General features: G+C 44.3%; 1 protein-coding gene across 1 annotated transcript; it reads left to right on the plus strand.

Annotated features, from left to right (window-relative positions):
• The first annotated feature begins 1,508 nt into the window (after positions 1-1,508).
• On the plus strand, positions 1,509-15,583 carry UPK1B (uroplakin 1B). Its single transcript, XM_052646980.1, has 7 exons — positions 1,509-1,577; positions 2,834-3,034; positions 5,309-5,383; positions 6,064-6,186; positions 8,935-9,114; positions 13,984-14,067; positions 15,533-15,583. The coding sequence occupies exons 1-7, from the start codon at positions 1,509-1,511 to the stop codon at positions 15,581-15,583; spliced, it is 783 nt and encodes a 260-aa protein (XP_052502940.1).
• The last annotated feature ends 325 nt before the right edge of the window (positions 15,584-15,908 follow it).

Here is a 15,908-nt window from a genome sequence, read left to right on the forward strand (position 1 = left end):
CCAAGTGAAGGGTAGGGGGAAATATTTAGAGATGTTTAAGATTACTTGGAAGGTTGTAAATACTTACATTAGAGTGTAACAAAGAAGTTACAATTTAGCAAAGTCTGAGTCAAATGGAAGGCTTGCTTCCCACGGATTCAGGACACACAGCAGGACTTCCGCCAAACTGGCTCATTTGTTATCTCCCAGGCTCTTCACTCTTCTAAGGCTCTACTCCCTGATCTTTCCTTTCCTTTTACCTGGAATGTCACTCCCACTTTCCTCCCACACCCACCCACATCTATTTGATACACGGAAACCACACAGACCCTGAGAGCATTATCTCTTCCCTCCTCAAAACTCTGATGTTCTTAAGATCTTATTACACGCGTTATAATGATTTGGGAACACAGCTTCCCTACTAAAACCTGAAAGTCTAGAATGCATCAGTCTCCCATATGTATCTTTGTATACCTCGAAATGCAAGTTGTGCCATATAATACAGTTTGATTTAGAGCCTGAGTGCATGACGTGGATAGTTAATTAATTTAATAAACAAAACACTGAGAGATGTGGATAGCTATAATTCCAGTGTAAAAGCCAAAATAAATCTCCCAAACACTTACCCCGCATTCCTTCCAGAGAATCCTCACCAAGGGAGAGACATTTTTTAAAGTGCCAGACACAGCATTAAACCTCGTAAATACTTTCTGGGAGCCACATGGGCTAAGAAGAAGCACTTGGGCTCTGGAGTCACATAGACCAAGCCTCCAGCCCAGCTCTTCCATTTACTGGGTGTGAGACCCCAGGGAATTTAATTTACCAATTTAAGCTTGAGTTTCTTCATCTGCAAAATGGAGCCTCCTCATCCTTTTTCTTTTTCTACCTAATTGGGTTATGAAAATCAGATATGTGTATGTCAAGCCCCTAGTAGAGTAGCACATAGAAGGAACGGTTAGCCCCTCTTTCTCCCACCACCCCCCGCTCAACGTGACAGAGTATGTTTAATTTGCCAGCTATATTCGAAGACAATAAGACCTCCTGAAAATAATAGTTTTTAACAGCTGCCCAGAGTCTAAATGGGAACCAACTGCCCACTCCACCCACATGTTTTTCCTTTGGGCTTCAGCTTGCCGTGACCAAGGGCAGGAAGAACCACACCAGGGACCTCAGGGTGCTTCGTCACCACCTCAGGTCTGGGCTGGGTGACTTGGGGCCTCAGTTCATCACTCAGAGGGATGCAGTCTGTATGCTGCACATCTTAAAGAACTCCTAAAAGCTGACAATCAGACTCAGACCGGCTTTACCTTTTTTTCCTTCTTTATGAAATTACAGTGATTACTGAACATAGTAACGAAACATCCTCCATTGCTAAATGACCGCCTGGCTTAGTTTGGGTGCTCCAGAACACAAGGAGGCACGATGGTGTGAGCCAGCTCTGCTGGGGAACTTGCAGCAGTCTTTATTCCCTGCTCCTATCCAGTTGTAATGTTCTCAACTGCGTCCACAGCTTGGGGGAAATCCTGGAGATGGCGAAAGACGACTCCACTGTTCGTTGCTTCCAGGGCCTGCTGATTTTTGGAAATGTGATTATCGGTGTAAGTAATGAGTATTTTCCAGGAAATTCTGCTCTTTCTGTAATCACGATTTTAGATCCAACAAAACTGAGACTTTACAGGAAAATAATGTGATAGAGACTGGTTCCCTTCACCTTTTCTCCCTTTTAAGAAATGCATTAGTAAAACATGCTAGCTAGAATTTAACAATATGAATAATCCTACGTAACTATGTAAGAGAGTTTCCTGGTAGCTCAGCAGTAAAGAATCTGCCTGCAGTGCAGGAGATGCAGGAGACTTGTGTTCGATCCCTGGAGTCGGGAAGATCCCCTGGAGAAGGGCACGGCACCCCACTCCAGTACTTTTGCCTGGAGAATCCCATGAACAGAGGAGCCTGGTGGGCTATAGTCGACAGAGTTGCAATGAGTCAGACATGACTGAAGCAACTTAGCACACACCCAGATATGTAATATATCAAAAGACCACGTGGAAAATGAGAGCTACTTCCCTCCAGGCTTTAAACACCAGCATCTAAAGGAGCCATACCTACCATGGCTAGTGTGCAGGTATCCTCAACACACGCACAGCAGTGTGTCTTTCCTTTCCCTCCTGGGTTTGATTTCCATGGACTCCACTACTGGGGGCAGGTGTCTGCATCTTCCTGTTCTGGTCACACAGAGGCCAGGACCGGGATGTGAGAGTAGCTCAATGGCCGGGCTGCACGGGCACAGTGAGGTGCAAACTCTTAGGAGTCAGGATCGCTGGCTCTGGGCCCAGCCCTGCCTGACTCTGCGTGACTCTGGACAGGTCATTGTCTTTCTGGGCCAAGATCCTTCATCTATAAAATCCAGGGAGCAGGAAAGATAACCACCAAGGTTCCTTCCTCCTCCAACATTGCCTGGTTCTCTGGCACTGATAAACATGACCAGGTCCAGTTTAAATATTTATTACAGTCCAGGAATTAGGGTGGTGGGCAGCAGGAATGTAAGTGAAAGATGAGCTTCCTACAAGAAGTCATTGTTCGAGTGGTCCATGCCCCCAAGGGTTTTATGGATGGTGTGAAATTGTCTGGGTCTCCTCCCAAAGACTAAAGTAGAGAGAAATGTGGAAGGAGGCATGAAACCAGTTCACAGGATGGAAGGAGCTGTGTGGTTGCGTGGCAGTGAGGAGTTTAAGTCAGCTGCTTACAGCGTATGCAGGGGGCAGAGTTAATCCCTCCCAGCACTGCCGCCTCCTCCATCCCTTTCCCAACGCTGCTCTCCTGGCCACCAGCCTGACTGAACCCCCTCTGCTCACAGATGTGCGGCATCGCCCTGATGGCAGAGTGCATCTTCTTTGTATCAGACCAAAACAGCCTCTACCCGCTGCTTGAAGCCACCAACAATGACGACATCTATGGTGCAGCCTGGATTGGCATGTTTGTTGGCATCTGCCTCTTCTGCCTCTCTGTCCTGGGCATCGTAGGCATCATGAAGTCCAACAGGAAAATTCTTCTGGTGGTAAGACCTGAAAACTCTGTACATTTCTTTCCTGGACCAATTTTGATGGACTGTTTCTTCTTCCCTGAGCGCAGTGCTTTGGTTTTCAGCAGGGTAGGTAGAAGCAGGTGCCAGGTGAGGGGTGAATAGAGGGGAAGACCCTCCTTGCGTGTGGGGACAAGGTTGCTCTCCTCTATCGCAAGTCTAGAAAAGTCCAGTACAGAGAGGCTGAAGGGGAGACACCTGGGGGTTCACCTACTAAGTACATTCTAGATCTTGGCTTCTCTGACTGGTGCCCAGCAGATACAGCCAGGAGCCACATGGGCCAAAGGAGAGACAAAGTGAGAACTCAATGATAAGATTTTTTTTCTCCTGAAAAAAGGTAGTTTAAAATCTTATTATAATAGTAATCAAGTGTTAATATATTAGGATATAAATCACAAAATATGCATAAAGTTTTAAGAGAAAGCATGAGCCTCCTTAGACATTTTTTGAGCTCAAGGCTGATGATTTTGTGGAATGGCCTACACTTCCCATCTCATGCATTCACTCTGCTTTTCAGGGACCCTGGAAACCCTTGCTGGGCTCCAGGTAGAGATGAATTTCAGCTCCCACCTACCTATGAAGGCTCTAATTCTGGGCATCCATAGGGAGGTTTCTGCCCCAAACTGCAGACAGCAGGTTGTGCCCTGACTTTGCAGGTGGAAGCAGATTTTCAGCCAGCCAGGCTAAGAACCCTCGGTACTAGGTCTAAACTTCCACTCCCTCTACCCATGTTCAGGACAGCAGTTTCTCACCCCAAGATGGGGCCCCACTTCCTACCCAGAAATACCTCTCCTAGCCAAAGGCTGCAGGACCTGAGTTCCATCTTCATGGAACGAGTCCAGCAAGCTAAGGTGCCTGTTGGTTTGCTTTTCCTGTGGACTAACATCATGTTGGTACCCAGGGAATGTAGAATATTTACATTCTCTGGGTCCTTAGTGTGAGTTAGTCCCAGGGCAAAAGCACCCACCTTTTCAGGGTGGGGAAAGGAATGCAGGGAAAGGTGTCCTTAGAGGTGAGCTTCAGCCACGTCCTGGTCTCACTCTGAGCCAGTCGTGTGTGCACGGCACAGCTGGAAGCACCCTTGGCCATGCCTGGCAAGGAGACCAAGCCATGCACCCTCCATGCGACTAAGGAGAAACACCTGCACCCTGTGTCTCCTTTCTGGAGCATCTCTAGGGGGATTCTGAGCCTTTTTAAGGGGAGCAAGCAAAGCTCTCGACAAATAGCAAGGCAACAGCTATTACAGCAGGGGACACCGTCATGACACCTCTGAAGGGGCTCCTGCTGTTAACTGGGAGTGAAAAGTAGCCAAAGCCTTTTCCTGGGCAGAATGGTTAGGGCGGCAGAGGTCCAGCTCTGAGAACCAATCGCCCCTGCCCAGGTAGGAAGAACGGTTTCCTCTGCGCCCCTCCACAGAAGAACCCGAGGACAGTAAGCACTGTGCAAGGCTGAGGACGGCAAAGTAGTCCCCGGCCCATATCCAGAAGTCATTTGTCCTTCCGTTATTCTCCAGCCACAAACAGGGGCAGCGTGCTGTGGAGGCATCATGAGCACACACATACCCCACCACACACATACACACACACACACACACACACACACACACACACACACCCCACCACCAACAACAAAACTCACAATATGCTGTTTTACTCAACTGACCTGATTCAAGTAGGGTGGGAGTAGGTGAGAGAAGGGGCTGTCAGAGAAGACACATCAGCAGGTGTATCAGACACTAGGTAGAGCCCGTTCCTCTCTGATAAGACTGGACATTGTCAGGAGGCAGGATAGATATTAAACATGGCCCTATTCAGCTTTTTGTGTCCCTGGTAATCCTAAATCTTCAGTACCATAAAGATGTTCCCCAAAGAGAGGGAAGTTAGGAGGCTCTACCTAGCGTGTGATACACTAAGACTCTCTTGCCAGCCACTGAATGGACACACAGAAACACCAGTTCATTGTCTTGTATGTTTTCCCCCAGTTTAAATGGAAATGCAAGGTGCTGAACTGAGAAAGCTCTGTATTCAACAGTCTTCTATTCTCTGGGGAAAGAAGGGACTTGAGCTGATTAGAACCTAGCACCAAGTCTGGCTCCAATCACTGATCAGTGAGGGTTTGTTGAATAATTGTGTAAATGATTGCATAATTATATCTAGGCAAGTGTGCTACAGAAAACATAATAATTATTTGTTTTGAAAGAACTCTTTGGAGGTAGACGTAGTTTTTTAATTCCATTTGTTTCCTCCCCAGTATTTCGTCCTGACGTTTCTTGTATATGCTTTCGAAGTAGCGTCTTGTATCACAGCAGCAACACAGCGAGACTTTGTGAGTACAGCCTCCCAAAGTGGAGCAGAAACGGCCGTCTGAATCTTCGTTACCACGATAACAATACAATAGCTGACACGCGTTAAGCCCTTACCCTGCACCCGGCAGCGCAACATGCACATTCATAATAAATATATAATTCTTCTCCTCACGACAACCCTCTGAAATAGGTATTAACACGACTGTCATTTTATAGATAAAAAGAAAATGAGACTTAAAAAGTAATTTGTCCAAGGTTACACAGCTGATAAATGAAAGAGGGGAATCCTGAGTCCAGGCCATGTCCAGGGCCCAAGCTTGCACCGCCATGCCCTTCACACTCTGTCACAGCCACGGGCCTTCCACCAGGATGATCAGTAACCCACTGTATCTAAGACATCTTCCTAAGTCAGCATCCTGCTTTCTTTCCTTTCTCCGTTCCCTGGCTTAGGTCACCCTCCCGTGCCTGTCCACCCGGGTTTCACCGGGATGTGTTTGGAGATGGGAGTCTTCTCCCGACACAGGCACTTCAGACCCCTGGAAAAACCTCACACCTAATCCCAACCCCCACCCCAGCCTCTGAGCTCAGTTTTATTTAGGAGATAATGTTCAGTGCCCCCAGCCACGGGCTAAGCATCACTTTGCCTCCTTGAGGATTAATATGCTCACTCGTCCTCTTGTGTTGCTTCCTCCCACCATAGTTCACACCCAACCTCTTCCTGAAGCAGATGCTGGAGAGATACCAAAACAACAGTCCTCCAAACAATGATGACCAATGGAAAAACAATGGAGTCACCAAGACCTGGGACAGGCTTATGCTCCAGGTAATACCTGCTGGGGAGATTCCATTTTGTACCTAAACCAGAATCCAAGGTGTATGGGTGGCTAGGAGTGAAGTCAAAGTTTGGGGACCACAGCCTCCAAAGGGGCCTCCTTCAGCAAAGACTTCCCTGGCGCTGCAGTGGTTAAGATTCCACCTTGCAATGTGTCGGCTTCCCTGGTGGCTCAGACGGAAAAGAACCTGCCTGCAATGCGGGAGACCTGGCTTTGACCCCTGGGTTGGGAAGATCCCCTGGAGGAGGGCATGGCAACCCACTCCAGTAGTCTGGTCTGGAGAATTCCATGGACTGGTCCATGGGGTCGCAAAGAGTTGGACACAACTGAGCGACTTTCACTCTGCAATGTGGAGGACACAGGTCCAATCCCTGGTCGGGGAGCTAAGATCCTACATGCCACAGAACAATTGAGCCTGCCCGCAGCAACTACTGAGCCCGATACCGCGACTAGAGAGTCCATGCACTGCCGCAAAAGATCCCGCATGACACAACAAAGACTCCATGTGCGCAACTAAGAGCTGATGCACCCAAGTAAAAAAAAATTAAAAATAAGGGAAACATGACATAAGCAAGTTCATCTATTTCCTCTCACTTACTGGCAGGGACATATGACTCAGTGAACCCCTAGATCTATATTTTATTTTAAACCACGATGTTGATTCACATCCATTTATAGGAGTAAAAAAAAATGTAGATTACTCATATGCTCTACTTCTTAGAACTCAGACATCACTCATCAAGAAAATGTTGCCTCCACCCCACAGTGAACTCAAGTGGAAATTATTATCTATCTTGCTGACTGAGTGCCTTTTCACACCTGTGGGCTAGTCCTATTCTACACTTGATCACCCAGTTTTTTCTAACTGGCAATCATAATGATATCCAAAGTTACCTCAAATACCATCAAAAGTACAAGTCTTGCAGAATACCCATTATCATACCCATATGGCTATAAGAATATACATACTTATCTCCTACATATGCCCTTATCTGACCCAACTCTGTACAGCCCTGTCCTCCTTCCCAACCAGCTTCCAATGTTTCCCAGTCCGTCGTCAGCAAACTCCTTAGAGCCTCCACCCCTTCTTTGAACTCTCTTTACGCTCTATCTTCTAACATTTCCTTCATTTAGTCTAATATTCCTGTTCTGTAGATTTTAGCCCATTAGGACCTCCAGTGTCTTGGTCACTTTCTCATTTCCTATCACTATTCTGACTGTATTTTTCCCCCCACTCAATTAGCAAAGAACTAAGCTTTTCAAATGAAAATGTGAATGGTCACACTTTTGAAAGATCTACTTACCAACTTTTTAAAGTCTGGTCTGAAACAAGTCTGGTTCAAATTTAACCAATTCCCCTCAAAATTCTCACATCAAATTACAGAATGACTATTTTCTTTGGTGAGATATTTTCCATAATCCAGTGCCAAAAACAGGACATGCTTTTAAGGTAGTTGCTTTATCACCAAGTATGCTGAATATATTTGTCTTAAAAGTTGAGAGATGGCATAGTTTTCATTCCTTCCCTTGAAACATTTTTGCAGATTTTATAAAAAGGAAGGAAGGTGATATGAAATGAGTTTTATCCTCTATCCTCAATTCTATCTAGTACTGGAGTGGGTTGCCACTGCCTCCTCTGAGAGTGCCATGAGCTACATATTTAGTGATCTTTCTTTCCTATGTAGAGGCATAACCATGTGCCACCAGGTTTTGTTGTTTTTTTCTAGTTTATTTTCTCCCACTGTAAAAATAATGCATAATTGCTCCAGAAAAAGTTTTTTAAAAATAGAAAAGTAAAACAAGAAGAATTTCTCATAATTTCTTCACCACAAAAATTGTAATTCTCTGATTCTCCGTTTTCTCATATGTAACATGAAAATAATTATAACTCTCTCACCTTATTGTATCAAGATACTAAAAATGATGAATATTTATTAAAGGTTTACTAGGGGCCAGGGGCTGTGTAAACACATTAACAGTATTAGCTAATTTAATCTTCACAAGCTTATGAGTCAGGTACTTCATCTGTCCCAGTTTTGCAGTTAAGGAAAATGAGGCTTAGAAAGTTTAACTTGCCAAAAGCTACAGAGCTCATTCAGAGCAGGCAATGGCACCCCACTCCAGTACTCTTGCCTGGAAAATCCCATGGACAGAGGAGCCTGGTAGGCTGCAGTCCATGGGGTCGCCAAGAGTCGGACACAACTGAGCGACTTCACTTTCACTTCTCATTTTCATGCACTGGAGAAGGCAATGGCAACCCACTCCAGTACTCTTGCCTGGAAAATCCCATGGACGGAGGAGCCTGGTAGGCTGCAGTCCATGGGGTCGCCAAGAGTCAGACACAACTGAGCGACTTCACTTTCACTTCTCATTTTCATGCATTGGAGAAGGAAATAGCAACCCACTCCACTGTTCTTGCCTGGAGAATCCCAGGGATAGGGGAGCCTGGTGGGTTGCCGTCTATGGGGTCCCACAGAGTCGGACACAACTGAAGCGACTTAGCAGCAGCAGCAGCAGCACAGAGCTCATTAATGGCTAGTAAAGTAGTAAATATAAATGTATTTTGAAAACTCTAAAATGTAATACCTTAAAAATACCTTCAGCTTTCATTTGCAGATTTCTAGTAAACAGTAAATAGGGTACACTTTCTATCTCTTTTCTCCACAAAATCTCAGTTGCTACATTGGTGGTTTTGTCAAGGATCATGGAAGAGAATTTTATATCTCGTGTGCTAACAGGACAATTGCTGTGGTGTAAATGGCCCATCAGACTGGCAGAAATACACCTCTGCCTTCCGGACTGAGAACAGCGATGCCGACTACCCCTGGCCTCGTCAGTGCTGTGTTATGAACAACCTTAAAGAACCTCTCAACCTGGAAGCCTGCAAACTAGGAGTGCCTGGATACTACCACAATCAGGTGAGTCCTTGTTCCACCCAAGACCTGCCAGAAGGTTTATCTGCTCTTCATGAAGAAAATACTAATTAACTGTAGGTAATAGTCTCTCATTAAGGAATTCTGCATCCTTTTTCCTAAACCTCATGTTAACTATTTCCTTCTCTGTTAATAAAATGTAAATGCTAGTCCAGGGCTGATCTAGGAAAATTCACCTTTTAATGAATTGAACAGAACATGAGATTTGCAATAGTAAAATCCAATTTTATTTAAATGAAAACTATTTGTACAATGTATAGAAGTAGTATTTTGAAAAATATTTACATCAAACAAAGATTTGCTCTATTTTTGCAAAATGTAAATTGAAAAGGATGACATACAAAAGGAACATTTTGCCAGTTCCAAAGCAATGGTGATTGCTGAGGGTAGATGCAGTAATGATGCCTCCCCTTCGTTACTCATTGGTAAGCTGGGATAGTCTTCCCGAAACATTCGATTGGTGATTTGGGTAAAATGTGGTTTACATACAATTGGTTTTTGAAAAAGTGTTTCCAGCCTGATGAGAATGATATGATGATCATGAAAACTAACATTTACTGAGTACTTATCAAATACCAGACACTATTCCAAGTGTCATACAGATATTAACTCATTAAGGCTCATCAGGTGGTGCCATTTTGATCCCTATTTTACAGAAGAGGAACTAAGATATAGAGATACTAATAAGTGCTTGCCCAAGTCATGCAGCTGGTAGGTAGAAGAGTCAGGACTCAAATGCTAGCAGCCTGGCTGCAGAGCCCAGACTCTAAGCCAAGGAGGAACTTGGTGATCATCCCAAAAAGCCCTGAAGAGAATCCTCATACACTTGAAGTCGGCCTCTAAAATGCTTACACTGCTGTGCCAGTTACCACTTTGAGCAAAGCTAGTTGTGTGCCAGTACATTAAGTAATTGAGAAATGCCAGACTCTTCAGTCTCAGATGAAATAATATGGACTTTCAGAAGGAAGGACAAAGCACTGCTGGCCATCATGCCTCCCCTCCTCCCGCCCTTAACAGCACCCCCCACCACCTCTGGAAGGGTCCCTGGACTAGGATTGGTTGCATTATCCCAGAAAAGGACATGGGAGTGATACAGATTCTGTTGTAGAGTTGTTCAGAGAAACTCCCACTTAGCCTTTCAGCAACATTGTTTTGGTATCATTTTAATTATATTCAGACTGCTACAAAAAATTTAATGTCTTGTCTATAATCACAATATGCAATATAATGATCACTTTGAAGAACGATAAAATGCTTTTAACATTTCAGCCTTGGAACTAGCCCATGCAGATGTAACTTGACTGGACTGTAATTCCATACACACTGATCATGTCTTTGAAAGAGACCAAAAAAGAGGTTTGCCATCAAAAAATTGGTTTGTTTCATAGCCACGCCATTTTCCCTTACACATAGAATATTCTAGTAATGAGGGAACTCTACACTCCTTTTGACACTTTTGTCTCACCCTCCCTAACAGTCCTTGGCCTTACCACCTCCTCCACCCACTAGCTACACCACAACTACAAATTCACGTCATTCAATCACGCTCTCGCACCCAGTTCCTGCATTCTGAGATTCCTCTCTGTCTAACTCCCTGTGCTCCTACTTTCTCAATCCCCCTCACTCACCCCTGACTGAATCTCTTATCTACACTTTCCTCCTGATTCTCCCTTCTCCGATCTCCCAGATTCCCACACACCACCACTCTCTCCAAGTGACAGGTCCTGCTAACCCTCCTATAGCACTCGCTTTCCACAAAGCAAAGTGTGCCACCCCAGTACCTCATATACTCTACTTCTGTTGTTGCAGCTGACACCTTGAAAAATGAGTATTTGCTTGCAAGCCTGTTTTGTCCATTAGTCTCCTTGAGGGCCATGCATCATTCAGTTCTGTATCTCAGTACTTAGCATAATGCCTGGCACAAAACAGGCATCAATAAATGTTTGCTAGGTGGTCAAATGGAGAGGTGAATGACTTTTTCTCATCCACATTGTATTGGGCTGGCCAGAAAGTTTATTCACTTAATAAATACATTGTTCAATGAAATTATTGATGAAAATGAAAAATGTTTATTTTTCGTTTTCATTTAAAATTGAACAACCCAGTTTTGAGGCAATCCAACAGCTTTATGAGATCTGCAATTCACAAAGAAAGGCTAACAAAATGAGGGGCAATATGAAATGGGTAGTAATAATAGAAAGCCACCAGAATGTCACATAGCATGTCAGATGCAAATACATACATTCTTACATCATAGTTCATCTGCCCCTAAAATGCTATGTGCAAATTCTGATTTCACTACACCTCAAGAACATTATGATGGAACTAAGGAAGATGAAGGTAAGCACCACTACAATGAGAAAAAGGCATCATGAAAGGTACTAAATGAGAAGGGGTGAAAACCTGGGACTTTTGTCTGTAAGCTTCATGAGGGCAAGACTCATTTCCGCCTTGTCACAGTTGAATGCCCAGCCTGGAGCCTGGCACCTGGCATAAGTGGGCTTTTAAACATATTACTGGACAAATGACCACCTCCCAGGATTGTCAGGCGGACCAAGTGAGAGGTGGATACAAGGGTGTTTGTGAAGCATCAAGTGTGTCACAAATAACATCATCGTAGTTATTACTTTCTATCCTGTTCCATTTATCCTAACCAGGTGCCCACTTTGCACCAGGCACTTGTTCTAGGTTCTAGAGATTCAGTAAGGAGCAAGATAAAGTCCATGCCCTCATAGAGCTTGCACTGTAGTATGGGAGACAGACCACAAACAAGTCACCAAACCAACACACAATCAATGCCAGGCAGTGGTAAGTGCTATGAGCAGAAAGAAAGCAGGATAAAGATACAGAAAATGATGGGGAGGGAGTTTTCTCTGGTTGTCGGGAAAGGCTTTATTAAGATACTTGCACAGAGTCCTGAATTAAGTGAGGAAAGGAGACCCTCAATTAAAGAAAATTGAAGACTGTTCTGAACACAGCAAGTAGCAAGTGAAGAGGCCCTAAGGTGGGGGCTCTCAAGGCAATCCATTTGGCAAGGCCAGAACAAGTGAAGAACAGTAGGCGTGAAGAAGGTAGATTTCTTAGGGCCTAAAGCTTTTCAGATTTGCGGGGAGGTGTTCTCCTTTGGTGGAGAAGGCAATGGCACCCCACTCCAGTACTCTTGCCTGGAAAATCCCATGGACGGAGGAGCCTGGTAGGCTGCAGTCCATGGGGTCACTAAGAGTCGGACACGACTGAGCGACTTCCCTTTCACTTTTCACTTTTATGCATAGGAGAAGGAAATGGCAACCCACTCCAGTGTTCTTGCCTAGAAAATCCGAGGCACGGGGGAGCCTGGTGGGCTGCCATCTATGGGGTCACACAGAGTCGGACCCGACTGAAGTGACTTAGCAGCAGCATTCTGCTTTGGAAAAACAGTTTAAATGTTTTTGCATACTATGAATACAAAATTAGGTACAGGGCTTTGAAATGGTCTTGCAACTAAGGAGCCCTGAGCCCAAGCTTTGCAGTGAGACAGCTTCTGCTAGCAGTGGCTGGGGCCACAGACAGAGGCAGGGCCATATCCTATAGCATCTCACAGGCCATTGTGAAGACTTAGAATTTCATCTTAAGATGGTGGGAAACCTTCAGAGGGTTCTGAGCTCCTGCTCAGAAGAAGGCGAAGTGATCTGACATGTTTCACTAGGACCCCTCTGGCACAGTATGAAAACTAGTAGGGTGCCAAGGGTGGACTTGGGCCTCAGGCCAGTGAGCAGAGACTGTAGGAACCCTGGAGTGAGGCCATGGTGGACCGAGGTGGTAGTAGGAAGCAATACATGTTTGGATTTGAAGTGCATTTTAAATCTAAACAGATGTGCTTAAGAGAAAAACAATTAAGCGTAATTCCAAGACTCATCTGAGCATCAAGGTGAATGGAGGTGTCAGGTGGATGGAGTAGGGTAAATGGAGAGAAATCAAGGCATGTATAGCAAAGCCAGGGCATGGGAGTGGATGAGCAAGAGACTGGGGCAGGGTCGGAAAGGACTGTAGACACTGGGCAGGGCCTAAACTTCAAGCTCAGCCTTTCAAAGACATTTCTCTCTAGATCTCAGTATTCATAAAACCAATCTGGTCACTGCATTTCCTAGGCATTCCTGTGATTTCAAGGGCTGTAGCAGAGGCCACTCAGATGGCAGGTCTAGCCCTATGCACGTGTATCACTCCAGCACTTTGCATGGCGACTAGGACAGAATGTGCTATGTGTAAAACTAACCAGATTATGGCATGCGTGAATGAATGAATGACTCGATGAGTAAAAAATGAATCACTCTTTCGCACACACATGGTGGCTCTTCTAGAATCCTGTAAAGATATGTTGAATACAATGTCAAGTGAGAATTCAGAAAGCACTGTGTAGGAGTTTCTTTAATGATTAAAAAATAAAACCTCTAATTCTCATTAACTAGAAGCACTTTTATTGAAAAACAAATCAAAAAGTGACCCTGCCTTCAAACAAATCACCAATGAAATCTTTAGGGAGAGGAAAACACCTCAAATTTTATGAAGAATACTTTACATTGCCACATATTCAATATGAGAAAAAGTTTTGCTAAAATAGCAGCACCTCAGTTAGTTAGGTCAAATGAAAAGAAATAGAAATAAATATGATATAGAATAGTTGTTCATCAGGATTATTCCTATTTCTTCAGTAGAGCACAGTTGTCCCAGGGGGGCTGTCCATGGGGATATAGAAATAGCCTGGTCATGTTAAACTGGACTTTGGGCTGGCGTTGATTCAAATCACCTTCCCACCATCTTTTACCTCTTTTTTCTGGTCCCTTTCACGCGGATGTGGAATTGCCCACTTCTCTCCAGGGCTGCTATGAGCTGATCTCTGGACCAATGAACCGACATGCCTGGGGAGTTGCGTGGTTTGGATTTGCCATTCTCTGTTGGACTGTGAGTATTTCCCATCGCATGTTTTATTTCTGAGAGGATAGTGATGAGGAGAGACCTCGAGACTGTCCCTGGTTAACTCAACCACAATAGACTGTCTAGGAACAAAAGCTCAGACCTGGGGGCTTGTCAGCAGGGTGCTGGCACCAGGGGAAGGGCAGTGAATTTCCGGGGGGAGGTAGGCGTGAACCTCCCCTACCAACCAGCTCCTTCTCTGGCTGATTGGGGTGTACTTGCACTTCTCCATCTCTCTAGATCTTATAAATTCATTACAAGTAGACATCGAAGACTGTCATTTCTCTAGATGCCTCCTGCCCAACTCTCACCCGCCTCCCTCCTTACAAAGGGCTGCCTTCACCATTCCCCGCTGGTCCTTCTGCCCACCTTACGTGACGCACATGCAGACAGGAGGGTATGACAGTGGGTCTCAGTCCTAACCACACATCAAGACCGCATGGAGGAGCTGGAGGGGGCCATACCTGAGCCCCAACCTCTGAGCTTCAGATTCCAGTCGATTTAGGGGCAGGACCCAGGTCTTTCCTTTTAATTTTCCAGATGATTCTAATTTGCTGTCAGGATTAAGACCCATCGCATTCAGGAAGCAGTCTCAAACTTTTGGCTTCAGAACCCCTTTTCACTTTCTCAAAAATTACTGAGGACTCCAAAAACTTTTTATCTATGGCGAAAATTAACCAACTAACCCTGTTACAAATTAACACAGAATTTTTTAAAATATGTGTTAATTCATTTAAAATAACAATAACAAACTATTACATGTTACTGTGAACAATATATTTCTGTGGGGAAAAAAGAGACTATTTTCTCAAACAAAAAGAAAAGTAGCTTTCATTTTTATACATTTTTGGAAGTCTCTTCAATGTCTGGCTCTTTCTGAAGAGAGTTGGCTTCCCATATTTCATCTTCATTTAATCTGTTATAATATGTTGCTTACATTGAAAGTTTTGAAGGAGATCCATCCTACATACTGATATGTAGTTGAAAAAAAAAGAGGAATATTTAGGTAGCCTTATCTGAAAATAACTGAATATTCTTCTTTGGCACTACTGAAAACTGGTCAAGTAGTAGCAGTTTCTTAAAGGTTAGTTGCAATATGGAATCTGAAACTTCGTCAAAGAACTTTTAGGACTCTGTTACATTAAAGGACATTACATTGGTGTGTCTTGCAATTTGCACAAATCTTTTACCCACTCATGACTGGCCATTTGGGAAAATACTGGTTCACTGCATGACAGGATAAGCTTCCACGGTGTCTCAGTTGGTAAAGAATCCACCTGCAATGCGTGTAACAGGATGGTCTCAGTCACCTCTGCCCCTGTGATGCTTAAGGCAAGATTATTCTTAAAAATCCAGTGTCCCCTAAGCTTGAATGAACCTAACATAATTTCCCCCCCAACTCCAGTGTTTCTAGAACAATTCCTTATTTATTTTTATTTTTCTTGTATTCTAGTTCTGGGTTCTCCTGGGTACCATGTTCTACTGGAGCAGAATTGACTATTAAGAATGAGGTGTACGCACCATACCACTCCCCACAGTGACTTTGGATTTGGTGCTGGAAATGCTCTTTCCTGATGTTCTACCTTCGTGCTGCCCGGGAACTTACGCATTCTTTCTCACATTGCCAAGTCAGTTGGTATGGAGTTCCTTTAGCCTCTCAGACTCCTGAAATTTTCAGCACATCTGTTTTCACCCTGATCTAGGATTCTGCAACATTGTTATAGGCTGTAGGAAAGGGAGGATTTAGGATAGTAGATAATAACTATTCCCATCTTTGTTTATTTTTAATGTGGGGGCATAAAGACATTCATAGGAACCTGTGTTCTACT

The sequence above is a fragment of the Budorcas taxicolor genome, chromosome 1 (assembly GCF_023091745.1).
Source record: "Budorcas taxicolor isolate Tak-1 chromosome 1, Takin1.1, whole genome shotgun sequence".
In the NCBI taxonomy this organism is placed as follows: Eukaryota; Metazoa; Chordata; class Mammalia; order Artiodactyla; family Bovidae; genus Budorcas; species Budorcas taxicolor.